General features: G+C 39.2%; 1 protein-coding gene across 2 annotated transcripts in view; it reads right to left on the bottom strand.

Annotated features, from left to right (window-relative positions):
• Positions 1-116: 116 nt before the first annotated feature.
• STX18 (syntaxin 18) overlaps positions 117-20598 on the bottom strand; it is a 65618-nt gene continuing 45136 nt past the window's right edge. For both annotated transcript variants that reach the window (XM_042468217.1, XM_042468218.1), the window contains 8 exons: positions 20074-20151; positions 18638-18704; positions 15833-15948; positions 9210-9298; positions 6064-6122; positions 5315-5384; positions 3102-3182; positions 117-1319 (listed from right to left, as the gene is read on the bottom strand). In XM_042468217.1, the coding sequence (XP_042324151.1) occupies positions 1224-1319; positions 3102-3182; positions 5315-5384; positions 6064-6122; positions 9210-9298; positions 15833-15948; positions 18638-18704; positions 20074-20151 (656 nt within the window). In that variant the 3' untranslated portion in view covers positions 117-1223. The remainder of the gene's footprint in view (positions 1320-3101; positions 3183-5314; positions 5385-6063; positions 6123-9209; positions 9299-15832; positions 15949-18637; positions 18705-20073; positions 20152-20598) is intronic.

The raw sequence follows: 20598 nt of genomic DNA on the forward strand, positions 1-20598 counted from the left end.
GAGATAACAAACATGTAGGATTCTGGTTATTGTACTTGCAAAGCCTACCCGCTCCTCTTTTCTAAGACTCATGTATATCACTCATGTGACTTGAATACGACTCTGGTACATGGCAATTCAGGAATCTGGATTACTTGCTCTTTATTAGTGAATATTTAACAAAAGGACAAGAAAATACTTTTGCTGTAATTTGAAATGACAGCTGTGACCAACGAGTCTCAAGTCCTCTACAATACAGAGCAACTTTAATAAACAGACAGCCCAAATACGTCCATTTAGGGCATGCGGTGTTTAGGAGCACACATTGCGATGATGTCTTGAAGCCCCCTGGCTTCTGGGCAGCTGCATACATGTGCTTTAGGCACTCTGGCAGTGCAGTGTTTAGATGCCTTACACCACTGAAATAGCCTGAAGCTGGTTTCCAAACGTGGCCAGGGGGGCAAAGCCAGCTCTTTACTGCTCTTTTTTCGGGGTCATGGCATGAGTTCGTTGCAGCCCCAATCCATCTTCAGAAGGGGTGGCTTCAAGCTGCCATTCCTGCTGGTCTGTTTTGCCCCTTTATTATACCTGGAAGTAGGCCAATTTTGGCAATCAATTTAAGGGTTGTAACTGAATATTGACTTTTGTTTTTAAAATTCTGGAACCTTAACGTGCTACCTATTTCATTACACAGGAACATTAGGGGTATGTTGCACTTGAAACAAATTTAAAACTGAAACAAGTAAAAATTGTGTAATGGTGGCTAAACAGAATTCATAGACTTGCTATCAATTTCAGTGGGATTCACTGACTTGGCTTCAGAACTATAAACAATAAGTAGAAAATAATTTTTATTTAGTGGGAGTCCATGAGTTTAAAATTAATGTTGGATAGATGTCTGTAAGCCCCATCTGTTCATGAAGTACAGTAGCTTCCACTGTAAACATGTCACCGAATCTAGCTTCATGATGGACCACAACTTCTTATTGCAAGGACTGGCGTTACACTTTTATTGAGGATTTCATGCCACTTTCTGAGTTTCAATCTGCTAGTGGTTTAAAGCTTTCCCTTGTTCTAGCAAATTCCTGAGTAGTGGTAAAATAAACGTGACCAGAATATTTGCCTCAAGAATAACGATATTTCCACCATGATGATAAATGAAATGCAACAAGGCTTTCATCTTCAGCCAATATCGGTCAAAGGTGGGTTCATCAGTCTTGATTCAGGTTTATACAAGGCCAAGGTTAACTACCATACCAGTCCAAAAATAATAAAGAAAAGGAGCACATCACAAGGAAGAAGAGGATCCATACACGAAATCCAGCATTGTTCTTTATTGCCTGTAGGAGAGGAGGGAAAATTACTCTCTTATTCTTAATTTCCTTTAAAAAGGTTGGATTGCAGTATCTCATATAGGAACAGGCAAATGTTTTCAGTCTGGACCCTAATCTTTATAGGAAAAAATGGTTAAAGTTAGATCTTCAATTCTCTTGTTTACACATTAATGCTTTTAAGAACAGAAGATACTAGAATTAATGGAGGGTACAAATAGCTGATCCAAAAATTTGAGAGTGGCGTAACATTTTAAGGGGGGATAATTTGAAACTGTCTGTGCCCTCTGTGACACAAAAGGCACTCTTTCTTCATGGTTTATGTGCACAGCATATATGGGTCTAAACCTGTAGTCATTCTTTGGAATCTTCTAAATAGCCTCTCACTCACCTCTGTATACTTTTAGCACAGTTCACTCAGAACTAGGAAAAAGCCAGCTGTGGACACTTGCTTGTGACTGTAATGCCATCATTATACACTAGTTGTATCAATTTTGCAAGTGTAATGGGACTGGTGAAAGTGAACTTTCCTGCAATCTCATGACAACCTCCTGAAATAGCTATTCAGTAATTTCAGGGGAGGTTGCCAAATATGGTGCACTGTGATATGATGGAGAAGGGGGATAAGCCTTTGAAAATCATGTAAAAATAACTTCCTCCAGTGGGAGGAAGAAGCAGAGAAGGAAGAATCATTCAGGGAGATGCATCAAAATGGCATGGGTAAGGAGACTTCCATGTTGACCCCAAGGATGACTAGACAGTGCTCAGGTCTGTCAATGACCTAAGTTCCATCAAGCTCTGTTTGAAGGAACTATGTTTGGCTTCTTCACTCCATCATCTTTCCAGGGTACAATGGCATAAAGGTCTCTGTCTCTGTATCACTGCAATCAGATTTCCACATCCCTCCCCTCCCCCAAGTTGTTGCAGAATGGAAAGGCATTTAAATCATCTTCAAATGGGCTTGTTTAATTTTCTTAAGGTGAGTGTATCTTTATGTATACATCCTGCTTCACAGTACTACAGGAACACAGAATTACCTGAGGTGCCCAACCTCTTCCCTCTTCCCCTTTCTTTTTGTAGCAGGGAGGGCTGCTACTTTACCAACAGCACCGCAAGCAAAATCTCATGGTCATCTTGTATCATGCTCTGTGGAAACGGTCTTTCCTCAGATCAAGGCACTGTTAACAAGTGAACCCTGAAGAAGGATTCATAGAAGGCAAATGCTGTTTTAGTTTTACACTTAAACTTTACACATTTTGCCTTAACCTCCAATAACTGCCTCTCTTGATCTTGATCCTAACCTCATATTACTCTAATACAGAAATTATTAATTGACATGACAGTCAATTAGTAATTGAAATAACAGAGCCCATACTGACAGGCCAAAATAAAGCTATTTTGGGTCACTTTGGAGGTATGCCATTTGAATGATGCATGCGTCCTAAGTGGCCAGAAGCTGTGTCAAAGCCACACACCAGTCCTAAGGGCTGTGGCGTAACTTTGGTGCAGCTTCTGGCCTCTTAAGATGTGTGTCATTTAAACAGCATATCTCCAAAGTGACCCAAAGCAGCTTTATTTTGACCTGTCTGTACAGGCTCAGTCTCCAAACCATAAAATGACATTTTATGCAGTGTTTGCTGAAACATGACAGTTCAGGGGGCATGTCTTTGTATAAAATACTACAAATAATGCTTCTCAAAATACACCGCACGCAGGTTAATAAGGTGAGGCATGTCATACTTCAGTTAAGTGGTATTTGATAAAAAGTAAGAAATTCATTAAAGAGATTACCTCTCTTATATCTTCATTGCCTTCTTTGATGTTCTCGGTTGCACCCACAACTATCTGGTGGATACTATCAATTTCAACTTCCTGTTAAATAAATTAAAACATGTATGGTGAAAAGCAGACCATTACTGCTATAGTAACGGAGATGTATGAACAGGATGAAAATATATGTATGTACAGTCTGTCCTCGCCTTACGGGGGGATCCGTTCCGGATCCCTCCACGTAAAGTGAATTCCGCCTATGCTCGAGCCCCATTGGAAACAATGGGGCTCGTGTGTGGCGACACGGGCATGCACGGGGCGCAATGGGCATGCGCGCCCATTCAATTGAATGGGACGCGCTGCCCCTTCCGCCCCGCACAGCTTGAGCGTGTATGCTCAAGGCCGCGTATGGCGCGGGCGCACTGTAAGTGGCTGCTGTCAGTGTGTGCTCACATTAAGCTAAAGGCCAAAATTGGGAAATAAATACAGTGGGATTTGCAGCTGTGCTACCATTAGGGACAATGCGACTGAAATCCTCCCTCTCTTTCCTTCCCTCCTTTCCCCATCCTTCCATTCTCCTCAACAGTTCCCAAATGATGTTTCAAAATCAACACAGGAATATGTAAGACACAAGTATGTCGTGCAAAGGAACAGTTTCAAGTGACATTCAGTACTTTTAAATACATATTTACCTTAGCAATGAGCATTCACCTTTAATTAGTTGCTCTTTTCTTACAGTACATTTGAACAGTCAAAAAGTCGGTAGAGAACTTCAGGTCACCGGGGGGGGGGGGGCAAAACTTTTAAAAAGGCAAGGTGTGCTAAACATTTTGGTGGGGCTCATCATCAGCTGTGGTTACTTCTTTCTTCCTCTATCCTGAGCTTGGCACCATTATGATTCCCCTGAATGCCTTGGGCATAGCATTGTTCAGCAAAAGCAAGGGGTTGGTGGGTAAATGCTGCTTACTAAAAATGTGCAAAAATTCCCCTACTTCCCCATGCTTCAGATCCCATGCCTCGGAAACATATAATATCGAGGGTGTGCTCTTGAACCTTATTTTGAATTATACAAGTCCTTCCTGGATGCAGTCAAGTCCCAGTCCCTATGCGACTGCCATTTTATTCCCCCTAAACCTTACTTGTTTGTCTCTTTGGAGTCCGTTGCTAGATCAGGGTGGGCAAAGTGTTCCCCTCCAAATGTGGGACTGCAACTCACACCAGCCTTGCAAAACTAGACAATGGTGAAGAATGCTGGCAGCTGCAGTCCAACATCTGGACAACTTCAAGCTGCCAACCTCTGACTTAAACTCTCTTACATTTACCTTTTGCTTTTAACCCCATTTTGAATTTTTAAAATAATCACATTCAAAAGGTATCACAGCTACATACAATTAACGTTCCAGTATAATAAAAGCAAGAAAATAAAAACACAAAAGGAGGAAAAACAGCCCCATTAGTTATAGGTTTCTATAAAAGCTGATAAAATGTCCAAATATAAATCCATTTGTAAATTTTATCTATACATCATTCTTCTATCAGATCTATCAGATCTTCTATCCACTGGATCACAGGCAGTTTATTATCTTTCCAGTAATAAAGCATCAATCTTTTAGCAGTCAAAAGGGCACTTCCATTGGCCATTTGTTAATTTCCAAGAAAAATATATATAATTCAAAAGATCATGCATGTCCTGAATATCAAGGAATGTTCCAAATCCAAACTTACTCATGTGATTATTTTCTCCCAAAATTTAGCTACTATGGGACAACTCCAAAATACAGACATTAAGGAAGCATTTACAGCATTATATCACCAACAATTTGCTGATTTAGAAAGCCATTTCTTAAATAGAAATTGTGGCAACCAGTATACATGAACAAGTAATTTCTGCTGTATAAGACATAATCAAAGACCTATAGCCATGCTAGTTACAGATGGTAAAACTGATGACCACTGATGAGTCAGAATTGAATATTCAAAAATCGTAGGCTTATAACAATGGGCAATGTATATTAACTGTTGTTTTCATCCTTGGTAGCTGAAATAATATTACATTGCGGTTTATGCTTAAGACCATACAGCAGAATCTTGTTGAGACATTCCCCAAATGTCCCGCAAAGGAGTCTCAAGTTCAAATCTCTTTGCTGTTGTTGTGTGCCTGTTTCATATCGCTCTGTGATAAATTCATATAGTGGAAAGGGAGTAGAGTACAAAAGCCAAACTGCTGTTTTTACCTGTTGTAAGACTTTTTCTGTGAATATCTCCTGCAGTCTAGATATTTCAACCACCTTCCCTTCAATTTGTCTAAAAAAACCCCAATAAAACAACACGTAAGAACAATCATTCATCACTGTATAGACTAAAATATATATAATATGGCACTCCCATAGAGACTAAAGAATTAAAAACCAAGAAACGCAGATGAGCAAAAACATGCTTTAACTCAGCAGGTCAACAATTAATGGATTTTGTTGTAATGGGCAAAATATAAAAGAGGACATAGAAGGAAAGAACAAGAGAAAGGAGTTTATATAATTAAGACATGAATACTGAAAAGACTGACAAATGATAGAACAGACTGAGCCAATGATCTGACTTAGTATAAACTGCCATTGGTCAGACAACTGATTGCTGTAATTAGCAACCAATCAGCAAAAAGAGCAATGCAGTAAGTATGGAATTCTACAAAGGCATATAAAAACTAAGAGGTTATATCAGTTCTACTTATTCAGGTGGAGATGCTACTGTATGGATATTGGACATGTCTAATACCAAGACATTGTGGGGAAAAGAGCACTCTACAGCTCTCCGCTATATAATGCCACATTTAATTGTACATTTAGTATATATGCTCAGTTAAAAAAGAAATTGAGACTATTCCGCTACATAAATAAAGTGTATTGGAAAGCAATTTCTTTGATTTTAGAGGGTGTTTGGTTCCTAACAACATACAAAAGAGCAGCACACAGAGGAAAAAATATACCTCACTTCATCAAATAGGCTGTTCATTTCACCAACAAGGCGCTGGTTTTCTTGTTCAAACTGGGAACAGAAATAAAAAACAATATGAGATTTCACGACTATAAACATTCTTGTAGCAAAATGTACAAAAGAGAAAATACTCAGTGTTATTAATACCTCTGCATGGGTTTACATAGCATCACGTTATACTGACCACCACCTTTCAGGATTTCCCATGTTGTTCTTGCAACCACCTTGTAAGTTAGGATTGAGGCTTATACTCATTGAGTTTAATGGCTGAACAAGAATTTAAACCCAGGTTTCCACAGTCAGTCCAACACTCTAGCAGAAAAACAACATTAAATGTTGTACTGACACAGGCTGCATCCTCACTGCAGAATTAATCAATGCTATGGAATTCTGGGATTTGTAGTCTGTTGGGGGGCACCAGAGTGGAGCCACAGAAGCATATGAGCTTACTTAGCCATGAAAGATTCAAGTTGTGTCTCTTAACTCAACAACAACAGAAGAGCACTTTCTGATTTCAACTGATGTTGTTCAGCTGTGCATCAATCTGAAAAATGTCTCTATGCCCAAAAAAGCAGAGCAAGACTGTTTCTAATGTAGCAGAAATGTTGGACCTGGAAAGCAACTGCTGCTTAAGATTTTTTTTTAAACAAAATGTATTGATTAAAAGAAACCTTCTAAATGTGACACCTATTGAAATCTAATTCCACTTAAATAGAAATAAAAACAAAGGTCAAGGCAACTACAAGCTTGCTAGCCTTCTTAATTATGTTGTTTTAAATAATAAGGCTTTAATGTCAGGCAGGATGGCATTTAACCATTACCCATAATTTTCCACTGGAACAATAGAAGGCATGCTTCTTTTGCAAAGACATATTGCTGAAAAATGCCATACTTTCCACATCTCTCATGATTTTGCAATATCAAACAGCATAATGTACACACAAATATAGGCACAATCTCAAAATTGCAAGCATCTGTCAATAATAACATAAATTTAGAAAAGCTTATTTTCCCCCCAACACTGAACAGAATGACAAGCTAAATCCTTTCCTGTAACACAACGGATAACTTACCCTGCCCTGTGCGCCACCACTGTTTCCTATCAGCAGCCATCTCTTGGAACAGGGACAGACTGCACTACATGATAATATGACATGTTGCCACACCAAACTGTCAGTACACTGAGAATATCTGGTGGTGCTTTTCTTAAGTCTCTGGACCAAACGTGATGTAAATGGCAAGTAGGGAGGGAACAGCTGGCTCTGGCATGCTCTCTCTACAACCCATCCTTCCAAGTCCCACTCCTGGGAGCTTTATCTCCTTATGAAAGAATTCCATATTCTTCCATGCTTTTAAAATTCTTTGAGTTGATTTTAAAGTTAAGTTTAGTCATGGTTTTATAATAATGTTATTCTTTATTCTTGTGTTTATTTGTATTTGCAGTTTAGTAAGCTGTCTTGAAAAGTGACTCTGAAACACTGTGCAGAAGTGTCTTGATAAATAAATCATATCATGTAGAAATAATTCTTGAATGTACCAGGAAAGCGTGGGAATTTGTTATAAAGATGTTTTCAGTGGCAATCCATGTAAAACATAATTTGCCATTCAATCCTGAAGCACAGCCCACACCACTGAAATATAAAGCTGGAACTATGACACTCAACTATCCTGTGATACATAAAAAGTTCACTTTGGAGAAACAAAAAAGTGCATGCCTGTGTCAAAGACAGGGAAACATGTACAAGCCCAAAGTCTGCTTCTGGACATTTAGCAAGCTAAACCAAAATGAGAGATAAAGAGACAATCCAGTCAGGCTGCACAGCTGTACAAATAAACAAACTTCAGTACTGGTTTCTCTAATGCAGTTTCCTCTAGGACAGCAGAAAACCCAGGCAGGATCTACATTTTGATTTTTCCAACTATCCTGGAAGTAGGGAGAACCCCTCTAGCCTGGATGAACTAAAGTTTGTAACAAGCTAAAAAAGCTTTCCAAGGACAGTAGGAAAAGGGCAATTATCTTATAACTGAGCCAAAGATCTATGCTGCTGGTGTATGAAATCCCCAGAATGGGTTGAGATTATTTGGATTTATAATACTCTGACTGAAATGTCAGTTTACAGAGTTAGACATGCTCTCTGTGCAATGATTAGAACTCTGCTGAAAGAATATAATGTATTGAAATGCGTGTAAATACCTGTATCAGATGTGCTAATGTCCTCAATAGGTGCCACATGATGTGTATTGCTGTTATTTTACAAATATGCAAAATATAAGATGATGTTTCTGATCGCTGAGATATACATGTCCATATGCGCTGGGGACACAGGACCCCCGTGAATATGGAAAAACAGCAAATAACAAAAACACTATGTTTTTACCTGAAAGAACACATCTCTAGGAATCTCTAGGTCTTCCAGTGAACATATTTGTATGTTCATATATGAATCTCTTTAAAGACAGAACTCATGGCCTAATCGAGTCCTCTTTAATTATACTCCCAAATTAACATCTATTTGTGAACTGAAATAACAATTCAAATATATTTATTATCTCTATTGTTTTAGTTGTTTTTATTTGTTCATCACCTCAGATGCCTTTATGAGCTTGGAGGTGATAAATACTAAAAACAAACAAACAAACAAACAAATATGTAAAGCAACCCACAGCCCAATATCTGGGCAGGGGATCCCTAATAATAGAAGAACTAAACAGCAGTCTCTTTAATTAAAATTTAGAATCATCATTTTGCTACCTCAACACCCTAAAGGCACCAGATTCCATCTGCTCTTCAAAGCTAAGGAGGATTGGCTTTGGTTAGTACTTGCAATACTGATGAAAACCAGATATTATAAGCTAGATTTCAGAGGAAGGAACTGGCAAAACCACCTGAGTATTCCTTGCCTAAGAAAACCTGATGAAATCCATGTGGTTGCCATAAGTTGACAAGTGACTTGAAGGAACATAAACACACAGCAGCAGTAAGAATTGGAAGAGCAAATGGAACTGCCTTGCACAGGAAACTGTTAACAGAAAGACCATGAGATCCAGTGTGTGCATTGTGTGTGTCAGCAGTCAGGGGTGTGGTTAGCTAGTGGGCAAATCTACTAATCTACTAATTTAAAATAAATTTAAAAATACCATTTGGATTTCTTCAGGTGAAAGCTCATCTTCTCCTTTGCCATCACCCCAAAGTCCAAAATTAGCATGTTCATCTATCACATTCTTATCTGTAAAGGAAAAGAGGAATATACTTTCAAATGAAGGAAGCTATGACAATTTAAAACAAGTCATGGTTACTACAGAACTCCCCATAGATATATATGTCTCATGTTAAAGAATGAGACTTTAATACTTTGTACCACATTTTCACTTCTTAACGGACACCTAAAGAGGCTCAAATGCTCCTGCTTCTCTAGGACTTGGATAAGGCAAGTAAACAAAGAAGGAGAAACACAAGTCACTCATTTTGTGTGCTACAAATCTGTGTGCTACAACCAGTAATTAATGAGAGTATCCAAAGCAGTTCAGCTTTTCTACAAGGCAGATTTGTTGTATAATTTGGAGTATATGCAGCCATAGTACACCACACCAATATTCTACAATGTATCTATCTGTTCCTAGGTGACACAAATCTACATAGGTTAAGCTACATTTTATTCTGTGTCCTATCATTAGTTGTAAAAAAATATATATTTCAAGAGACCAAAAATAGTAATCCATACTGTAAATTCAGCCCTCCATTTTCATGGGGGATCCATTCCGCCGCCGCCTCCCCCACCGCGAAAACGGAGACTCGTCGATATTCAAGCCCCATGTTTTTTGGGTGTATTACAAAAGCTCAATAAAAAGAACATATCATTGTTCAGCAAATTTAAAAATTGATAGCACCAAGAAATAAAGCAGCACACGTTTTTAATGTGTGGGAAGAAAGGAAGGAAATGGTACAGGTGCCAAGAGTTTCCTTGGAGGTGGCACTGGGATAGTGATGGTTCTTTCTCTTGAAGACACCTAACTTCAGAGGCACCAGAATGAGAGCATTTAAGAGTCCAGGCAGGTGCATTCTTCATTACTTGTTCAGTTGTACTTGTTTATATCATTGTATGTGAGTGTTTTTAATTATACTGGCAATGTTGTCATATGAGTCAGATGCTAGTTTCTCTTGGGAAGCCTTTAAGTGTGTTTCTGTTTAAAAACAATTCTACCTGAGTAACTTCAGAGAGGGTTCCCTAGCCACACACTCTGTAACTTAGGCATAATGCCTGATATTTATGATCCACTTCCATATATAAACAAAGGCTTGAGACAGGGGGAAACATTTTAGGAATAATGGAAGCATTCACATAAAGGGCTGCCACTGTATTCATTCCAAGGTATATTTCTTCTGCAACTTTGAGGCAAAGCCAGCTGTTTATGGAATCACCTGGTTGATACCTGTAAGGTCACTGAGAAATCACTATGTACAGTTCTTGAAGCAGTTCTGAGCTTTTTTTTTAAAGTTTTCTTTCAGATGTTATTAATAAGGTGAACTGATCAAGAAAAGTACATAAGGGAGAGCGGGGGAAAGGAGGGGAAAAGCAAAGTTGAACCTGTTAATTATAGAAAGGAAGGGCAAAATCGACGAGGGAGCCAGCAACCACCTTAATAATAAACACACCTGCAATTTCACTTGTGAAGACCATAGGAACCTAAGAAATCTACTGTGTGAGCTTTCTTATTATATCATTTTCATGACAACATGGTTCAGAATGTGGTACCTCTGTTTAAGCAACATATATATATTTAAAAAAATTAGAATTCAGAACCAAGATAACACCACTTCTGTGCTATGAAAAGCTGAATTTAGTAACCTGCATGAAATGCATAAAGCATTAAGAAGCCAAGCCCTCCCTCCAGTCCATCTGCCTTGGTCCAGGCCTCAGAAGTAGAGAAGAACTGTTGGCCCTCATCCCCTTCACCTCCACCACTCCCTTCTTCTTTTGTGTTGTGTCTTTTTAGATTGTAAGCCTAAGGGCAGGGAACCGCCTAATTAAAATATTGTATGTACAGCGCTGTGTAAATTTGCAGCACTTTATAAATAAAGATTAATAATAATAATAATAATAATAATAATAATAATAATAATAATAATGCCTAAAACTTTCTCATAGTTCTCCTTATTTTGGTTAATTAATTTTGCATAATTAACCATGGAAATGGAAATTGAAGACCTGTATTCTGTTTTAGCCACCTTTCTGCCTTTTGATATTAGATGACCTTGCTTCATAGAGAAAACCAATCTCATTTTAATTTTGAAGTAGAAAATTTCACCTACAGGCTTACAGTTATTCATGATATTAAAAAGCAAACAAACAGGAAAGAGTCAACTTATATAGCATAATAAAGGAATGGTAAACACTCCCCTTATTATCCCATAGGAACCAATTATTTTTAAGACTACCAGTACTAATAACATGTTGCACTTATATTCAGTCCTCTCATTGCTAGGCAAATGTAACCAGGACAAATATCAAATGAGGAAGAGGCAGAAGAGCTCGCAGCAGTCGTTTCCATCCACACCAACACAATTTCTGTTGCTATAGTACCATTTCTTCAATTTAGAACACAGATGAAGCAACAATTTGAAGTGCAAAGCATTTTAGTGGATGTATTAATTTTTGTAGAAATAGGTTCTGTGCTGCAGAAACGAAACAGTTCTGCTGTTGGTGATTTCAGGAGGATTAACCTGTTCTTTTAAATGGGCTCTTTCAAAGAGAGGGCCCATATGATGCAGAAAGCCCTCAGAGGAGAAGCAATATATTATGGAATAAAGAATGCATCCTCCACCCCCCACAAGGCAAGCAGGGTTTGTTTTCTCTCACATAACACCTCACGTTTTCTTACAGCAATTAGTGGCCTTCATTCACTTAAATGAGAGAAAATGACTAAATAGTACTGCTCTGTTTCTGGTCATTCTGGTTGAGAGGGGTGCAGGTTTGGCTCCTCCCTTACAACTAACCATGACAGTTTGCACTCCCTGTTTTGTTAGCACACTCTGCATACCCCATGGGGTTCCATATTTTCGTATTTCATAGCAGGACCCAGCATGTTCTTGAGATGTCAAGATGACCTTTAAGAACACTAGGTAAGGTTCCCAGGAGAAAAGCAGCAGAAACCCAAACTATGTGGACAATTCAGGTAATAATACCATCAAGGCTAAATGGGTGTAGTAAGTGCTCCCTCCTTCCCTCAAGTATTCTCCATTTCCTCTTGCACCAAGAGACAAAGAAAGTCTCATCAACCAGTCCAAAATCCCATTGCCAATTCCTGGGAAAGAACATTAAGCCTTTGCTAACTTGCACGATAGCCCACCCCAGAAGCTAGTTTTCCGGTAAATATTTGTCCCAAGGACATAGCCTCTGCATACATGGTACGCATACAGTTGTCCCAGGATGTGGTTTTTGTATGTTCTGCATCACCCTCAGACCTCAGTCTAAACCACTCCTGCTTTCTGTGGTCTACTCTTTGGACAGAAAAATATCTCGGCAACACTGAATAACTTCAGTTTTTTGCATTAAGTTTTCTGAACTGCTGAAGCTTGTGTTTCTGAGATGAGGTTAGCCATGACATCCATTTTTAGAAGAAAGATGCCTAACAGGAACCAAACGTTGGGCCAAACAACCAGAGATTAAATTGGGATGTGTGGTGGTGGAGAGAACAGTAGTTCCATCTGAAGCTCTAATGATTTCTCCATTCAGAGGATATGCTCTTCATAAAAGTGGAAGTCCTGGGTTGGAGACATAAGAATCTGGCCACCTTGAGTTGTTTCTAGAGAGGCCCGAGGGGCTTCTGACGGAGATTAGGAGTCAGCGTCATATGCACTCTCCAAGTCTGAAACTGGGACTTAATGCTGTGGGCACAGCAAACAGGTTTGAAGGGAATATTCAGGGGATGAAGGAACTTGAGGTAGTAAAGCCCAAGTGGTATGAAGAGCTCATGCCTGGAATGAATTGGCTGTGGGAGTTGTGGTTGTGGTGGTGGCCTTAGCAGAGTCCTAGTCTGGCCTCAACTGTGAAGGTAGAGAGGGCCCCTGGGTTGGAGGGCAGGATAACGCTACTGTGCACTGAGGATGAGATTGAAAACATGAAGTGTGTCTCATTAGTTAAGAAACTGCATTGAAATTTGAGTGTTGGAGATGGCCCCAAACATACTGGTGAGAATGGGTACAAAGAATTTGGGGTTGCCATAGAGAAAAGTTTGACTCTGTTGTCAGGAGTGGATGCACAGGGTACTCATAGAATGTCACCCATGAGGCTGATGATACTGAATATGAAGCCAGTGGAGAACAGTATCTGGAGGCCCGATATCCATGGTGGTAGGGGCAGACCCAATGTGCAGGGATACAGATGCTCTCACCATGTAACCACATTGGGGAATTGGTGATCAAGAGACCATGTGAAGGCAATCAATTGCTGCATGCGCTACTTGGTCTGCAGCCGTGAAGACCTCTTCCTGAGATGGTACCTCAGGAATAGGTGTGAGCCTCAGAGATGATTCTGGTTAACTCCCCCTCCGAGAAGGTGCCCACCATCTGGACATCGGGTCTGAGCAAAACTTTCCTGGTACGATGGAAGGAGTTGAATATCACTCTGTTATAAGATTCTCAATGTGGGAGAGAATAGGAATGGGAGAAGCATCTCCCTGTGGTAGAGAGACTATTTGAAAGTGTTCTCCTGAGTCTGTCAAGGGAGAGAAGAGAAAAGGAACTGGTTGGACCCCTGGATGAGTACTTATCCCTCTTTCTTTTCTTAATGCTGAAGTGTGGGTTCCTGCAACTGTGTATTTGAGATGAGGGTCTTGAATCCAAGCGGGCCTCGGTGTCCACTGAAGGATTTAGAGTTGGATCCTGGGCTGGAATTGGAAGGGCCAAAATCGATAAGGATAGATCAGACACACTGTCAGATGTTTGTCCTGAAACTACAATGGCGTAGGTGGCTGATTTTAGGAATAAGGACTATATATTCTCTTCTAGAGAATAAAAAGCCTGGCAATGTCAATAGTTTCCCACACGTAAAAAGGCAAAGTTGTGTCCATAGGTGACTAGGGATCTTGGACCCGCAGAGATTACACTTCTTGAAAAGGACTCCAGAGACCATAAAATGAGAGTAGAAACACAAAAGATAGATGGATGAAGGAGAGATGATGATGATGATGCAGAAGGGCTGGGTGAGACAAGAAGAAACAGTGAAGACAATATAAGGACAGAATTATCTAAACTACTAGGGTTCTGTGTTTTTGTTTTTATAGGAAAGAAAAAACTGAAAGGAAAGCTGAAGGACAGAAGTTCCCAAAGTTGCTGCCAACACTGCCGCAGTAAAAAAGCAGGTCTAGGTTTGAATGGTGCCATACATGTGCTCTGGGAAAGGGCATCCATTAAAAACCCTGCTGAAGAAAAAGGCTAGGTTCTGGTTCCTGCTGGGCACATGGAGAATATCCCATTTGTGTGAGTCAGAAACCAAGAAGAAGAACCAAAATTTCATTTAAACTAGCACTCTTCAAAAATTGCAGACGCTCTACAAGCAGGACCCAAGCACTATTTTTGATAGCATAATACAAGTATGTAAGAACTTTCTATACCTATGCTACAATCCCTCTGCTCATATTCCAATGAGCCACACAGAACATATGTTTAATTTGGAAATAAGCTTTTGCCAGTTTTACATAATAATACCGCCTAGACATAGTCCTACAAGTTTATCCAATATTTTGTAACTTTTGATCAGCAATAAAGGTATTATCCTGCATATCTCTTGATGTTTTAAAACTCTAATGAATCAACATGGTTGAAAACATCAGCTTTATTTTTCTGGCCTTTTTCATTATGAAGTCAGAAATTAGCCCTCCAAAATTTGATGCAAGTTCACAAGAGACCAGATTGGTGTAAGGTAACTCAACTATTCCTGTTGTGTTGCAGAATACCTGCAATTCTTTAAAAGCGTTAACTTGATGATTTTCCCCCCTCCTTCTGCCATTTTGACTGGCAGAATGCAAACATTCCATAGGTCCATGCACACTTTACCAAGAATCTGTTGTATTTGTAAACCTCATTTAATAATATATACAGAAGTAGTTCTCTCCAATAGACATGGATATTTTTTCACAAGTGAAACACATCACAAGTGAAGATGACACTTAGAAGCTTTTTTCAGTTCCCATGGCATATATTTTAGGACTGAATAAAAGCAAAACAAAACAAAACAAAAATTACCTGTTGCTTTGTTCTGTTGTCTAGTAAGTAGATAATATAGTTGCTAAAAAAATGTGAGTATGAATACATCAGACACTTATTGGGGCCTGCAAACACTACCAAAAGCAGCAGCAGCATTTGCTGCTACTCTTTTATAATGTTTTGCTCTGCCTTTCCCACCAGGTGTCCCTTTGTTATTATTGTTGTTAGTCCTTTGAGACAACTTCAATTCATGGCAACCCCAGGGATGAGACATCTCCAAGACCTTTACCTCTCTGATAAGGTCCTGCAGGCTTAGGCCTGTGGTCTTTTTGATTGAATCTAACCATGTGGCATGCTTCTCTCTTTCTACTCCCTTCTACTTTCCTAGCATCATTGTTATCTCTAGTGATTAATTTTTCCTCTTTGTGTAGCCAAAGTATTACAGCCTCTTCTGCCAATAAACATCAAATGCTGGAACTTGTACTTCTTGATAGAAAGTGAAGTGCACAAAACCTTAAAACATAAAGCATGATGACAGTGTGGACAAATATGTCACCTTTGCTGATTTCACAAATGGATTTTTCCTCCAGTTCTCCTGAAGATGTCTGAACAGTTATTTCAGAAGAAGAAGTTGTTTTGGATTTATTGCTCTGTTCAGGCTCAAGCCTGGATCTAAAGGAAGAAAAGATTCAGTCAAATGAAGTGTTGATGACCACTTGCAGCTACCTGTTATACAGTCGGCCCTTCTTATACACAGATTTTTTATACACGGATTCAAGCATCCACAGTGTGAAAATGTTCAAGAAAAGTACAAATTTCAAATATCAAACCTTGATTTTCCATTTTTTTATAAGGGACACCATTTTGCTATGTCATTATATTTAATGGGACTTGAGCATACATGAATTTTGTTATACATGGGAGATCTTGGAACTAAACCCCAGCATATAACAATGGTCCACTGCACTCATAACCTTACTACAATTCTCACTGTATCCTCTTCTCCCCTGCCGCTGGGTAAAAGATGGACCATGTTTATATATTACAAGGCAACTGTAATGTAGCCACATCTTTTCTTTGTGTGGCTGTGACATATACATTGCTTTTCAGTAAACAGATTTAACAGATACTTGTATGCTCTCATCTTGAAATTTCTCATCATTAGCTACCTCAAGCCAATGTTTGTTTAAAAAAGGAGAGTTCTATTCTGTATTAGATTATATGTGTTTGGAAATATATCAACTGCTAAAATAATCTGTTAATAGTGTTTTTAGGGGTCTGTGAGTGTCACAGAGGCAGGGATGTTGAGGACATTAAATAAGGATCACCGAGCAGCACTGCAAACAAACAGTCTCTTTTCACAATCTTGACTGGCCGAATCCAAAGGGTGCTCAACAATGGCTCCTTTTCATCCTGGAGAGAAGTGACCAGTGGGATCCCACAGGGATCTGTCCTGGGGCCAGAGCTATCAACATCTTTGCTGCATCAATAGAAGTATGTCTAGATCAAGGGAAGTACAATTCAAAGAGGATGTTGAAAAACTGGACCGTGTCCAAAGGAGAGCAACTAAAATGGTGAAGGGTCTGGAAACTATGACCTATGAGGAACGACTGAGGGAGCTGGGGATGTTTAGCCTTGGAGAAGAGAAGGTTAAGAGGTGAAATGATAGCCCTGTTTAAATACTTGAAGGGATGTTATATTGAGGAGGGAGCAAGCTTGTTTAAGAGTTGTTCGACAGTGGAACAAACTCCCTCAGAGTGTAGTGGAGTCTCCTTTCTTAGAGGTCTTTAAACAGAGGCTGGATGGCCATCTGTTGGGGATGCTTTGATTGAGCATTCCTGCATGGCAGGGGGTTGGACTGGATGGCCTTTGTGGTCTCTTCCAATTCTGTGATTCTATGATTCTATTCTGGAAAAATACTAATACTAAACAGTAACACATGAAATAAAAATGAACTATAAAAACTGTTTTAATACTGTTTGGTTGAATGTTTCTGCCCTCCTCTGTAACTTAGGTGCGTTACAGACACGCGTAAAGTACATGCTCGGCACGTACTAGAGTTGGAAAAGAGAGTCCTTTCCGGATTACCCCAACCCTAGTACGTGCCTAGTACAACCCTGTTCTACACGGGCGCCGCCATCTTGACGTCGCGGACGCCTAGCATCTGCATGCTGCGTGGCGTAAATGATGCCATGAGTGCGCCATTAGCGACCTGCGGTGCCATTTCCATGCCACAAGAAGAAGCCCCATTTTGGGGCTTCTTTTTTTGTTGCGTCGGGGAATCATGCGGTTTGTGCACTGCTGTTCCCGGACGCAGCAACCAGCGGCGCCGGCAGACCGCCCTTTTTGGGCGGTCTGTAAAGCACCTAAGTAAATAACACAGAAATGAGTTTTGACAAAAGGTTTTAGGCTCCATTAAGCATTAAATTGGCGAATGCTAGAGGGTGTTTTTTAAAAAATAAAACCAAAAATTAACGTACTCTTTTGAGATGAAATCTGGAATCTTAAGATTTAAGTCTACATGTTTTTTCCTCTTTATATACTCTTGGATTTGACTGTTGCACTGTAGCAGACACTACAGTGTCAAAATATAGCCCTTCAGATGTCTTTTGACTGCAGCTCCTCCTCCATGAGTGTGCCAGCTAGAGTTGCTAGCAAGTTCAATCCAGTAACATCTGAAAGACATATACTGACCATCCCTGCTCTAGAGCAATCTTTCCTAATTTAATACTCTCCAGCCAACATGGCCAATATATCAACTGGTAAAATGGCCAATTTTGGCTGGTGACAATAACTTGTAAAACAGCAGACTGGGGGAAACTTACTCTCTTTCAAAGTCAGAGAGGTTGGACCACTAGAAATCAGCCCCCCTCAAACCATTAACTGAGGAAGTGGAGACATAATTTCTCTTTTTCACACCAAATCTAATAGTAGCTTCAGTAAAAGAGAAGGAAAGCAAAAGCTGCTGAGAATTCAAGTGCATGTATATCCCGACTTTAGTGCTGGATTAACAGTGTACATGCAGGCATCTCTACTAGTGGGAAATCTCACTGAAATCCACAGGACTTGCTTCCTGGAGACTGCAGCCCTTAACCTGCCAAAATGGGGAATAAAAATTGGGAAAGCAATGGAAAAACAAACCCCTTGGATATCTGTTGTAACCTAACTACATAAGTAAAGCAAAGAAAACTATTAAATCCATGTTATAGTTTAAATTCCAAAATATAGCTGGGCATGAGGTAGCTATATTTTCAGAAATAAAAGAGAGACAACTAGTGTGCATACAAATTTGATTAGAGCTTCCAACACAACAAAATCAAAATCTTTTATTTAAAAGGAATTTAAAAGGAATATTACTTACAATCTTTTCTTATCAACTACTCGCTTAACCCGGATAGCTCTTTGTTCTGAATAAAGCTTACACACTCCTGTGAAATTTGAAAAGAGCCATGTAAGCAAGACAGAAAACAGTATGCATGAAGATAAAAAACTACCTTGTTGGATTGGTTTTACTTCAGTACTTTGACTATAGATGCACCTCACAAGCTGGGCATAATACTTGTTTGTTGTCACAGCAATTGATAAAGGGAGGCTGCATTCGTCCTGCAGAAATTATCTAGTTTGACACTACTTTAACTGCCATGGCTCCATGCTATGGAATTCTAGGAACTGTAGTTTGTTGTTGCACCAGAGCTTTCTGACAGAGAAGGTTGAATGTCTCCTCAAACTACAATTCCCAGGATTCTATAGAATGGAGCTATGGCAGTTAAAGTGGGTTTAAACTGGATTATTTCTGCAGTGTAGGTGGAGCCGTAGATACACTGCCTCTGGACATGGAAGAACAATCTTTATTTACCATCACATGATCATGAGAAATCTCCTTTGTTGCCACAGCTCCACTGACTAACGGTCTGTTTTTAAGGACAATTCAAATACCCTTCTACTGGAGGCCTGACTGATACCAATGCTGGTTTTGTTTAGACACCAAGAAAAATATGGATATTTATTATTATTCATGTGTGTGTGTGTGTGTGTGTCTCATTTATTTTCACACATGGTTTTAAACTTTTAATCTTGCTTTAACTAATTAATGTCCTTATTATGTCTTAGTCTATTTACGGTAAATTCATTTTACAGTTTTAAATTCTTTTAATCTATTTGTACTGATTTTATTTGTTCACTGCCCTGAGATCTTTTGATAAAGGGCAGGACAGAAATGTTTTAATATACATCTTTTAAAAATTACATTATAGGGTAACAAATATCTCACTGTTACTAACTGTATGTCAACAGTAAACTTTTTTTCCATTACAGAGAAAACTGGATACTTAATACTTTTTTTTTTACTAACGGAGATAGAAGCAATATATTATTCCATTTGAATTTTGAATGTTTTGATTTCAGCCAAATGACTATCATCTGCACTCTTCCAACAGGATTTTTTAATTTTTTCAGTGGCTTGCTTGAAGATACAGGGCAGCTAAACAAGTTGCCCATGCTGGACAATTCTCAATTTTCCTACCAAAGTCAATTTAAAAGCTGCTCCATAGCTTTCCAATTTTAAGTACCAAATGATGTGCATACAAATTCAAGGCATTATATTTTCTGCACTGGCTTATCTATGCGGTGAAGTCCTGCAACTCAGTTTTTATGGTGGCAGAACACAGAAACAATTTTAAAAATATTGCCACAATTGTGGCAACAGCAACACATTTTTAGTTTTAAGCTGGAATTAGTTCTGGAAAGGCAATATACACACAAACATCATCATATCAAGGGGGAAAAAACACAAAATACTTTTTAAATAGTCTCCAATGAAATCCAAGACAGCCTCTCGGTGTTGCTTCACTTGTGGGGAATGAATGTCCTTGTGAGCTAAAATGAAAAATACAAAACATTACTCTTCTCAGACTTCCTTAAGTAACTTGCTAAAACTATTACCACACCTTGCATACCTGGCATTATTTTGGGGTACAAATATTTTGCAATGTTTTGTTATAATGGTAGGTACAGACAGTCCAAAAAGCATGAATCTGGAAAGATCATGTTGATCTTTAAGTAGTGAACCTCCAATGCTGCTTCCCAACCCCCTGCCATGTGCATTTCCTCTTGACAGTTAAGGACAGAGATCTGTCAGTATAAAGCATTGATCCAATCTTTCTGCTAGCCCCAATGGTATTTTCCCACACCCCATCCAATCCCAAACTCCCTAGGGATGTCCTGATCTTATCACTGTTTGATCAAATCAGTATAATTATTATCAACCAAAACTATCCTTTTGTAATCTGAAAATAAAACCAGCAACCAGATGGGAATCCAATT

The sequence above is a fragment of the Sceloporus undulatus genome, chromosome 5 (assembly GCF_019175285.1).
Source record: "Sceloporus undulatus isolate JIND9_A2432 ecotype Alabama chromosome 5, SceUnd_v1.1, whole genome shotgun sequence".
NCBI lineage: Eukaryota > Metazoa > Chordata > Lepidosauria > Squamata > Phrynosomatidae > Sceloporus > Sceloporus undulatus.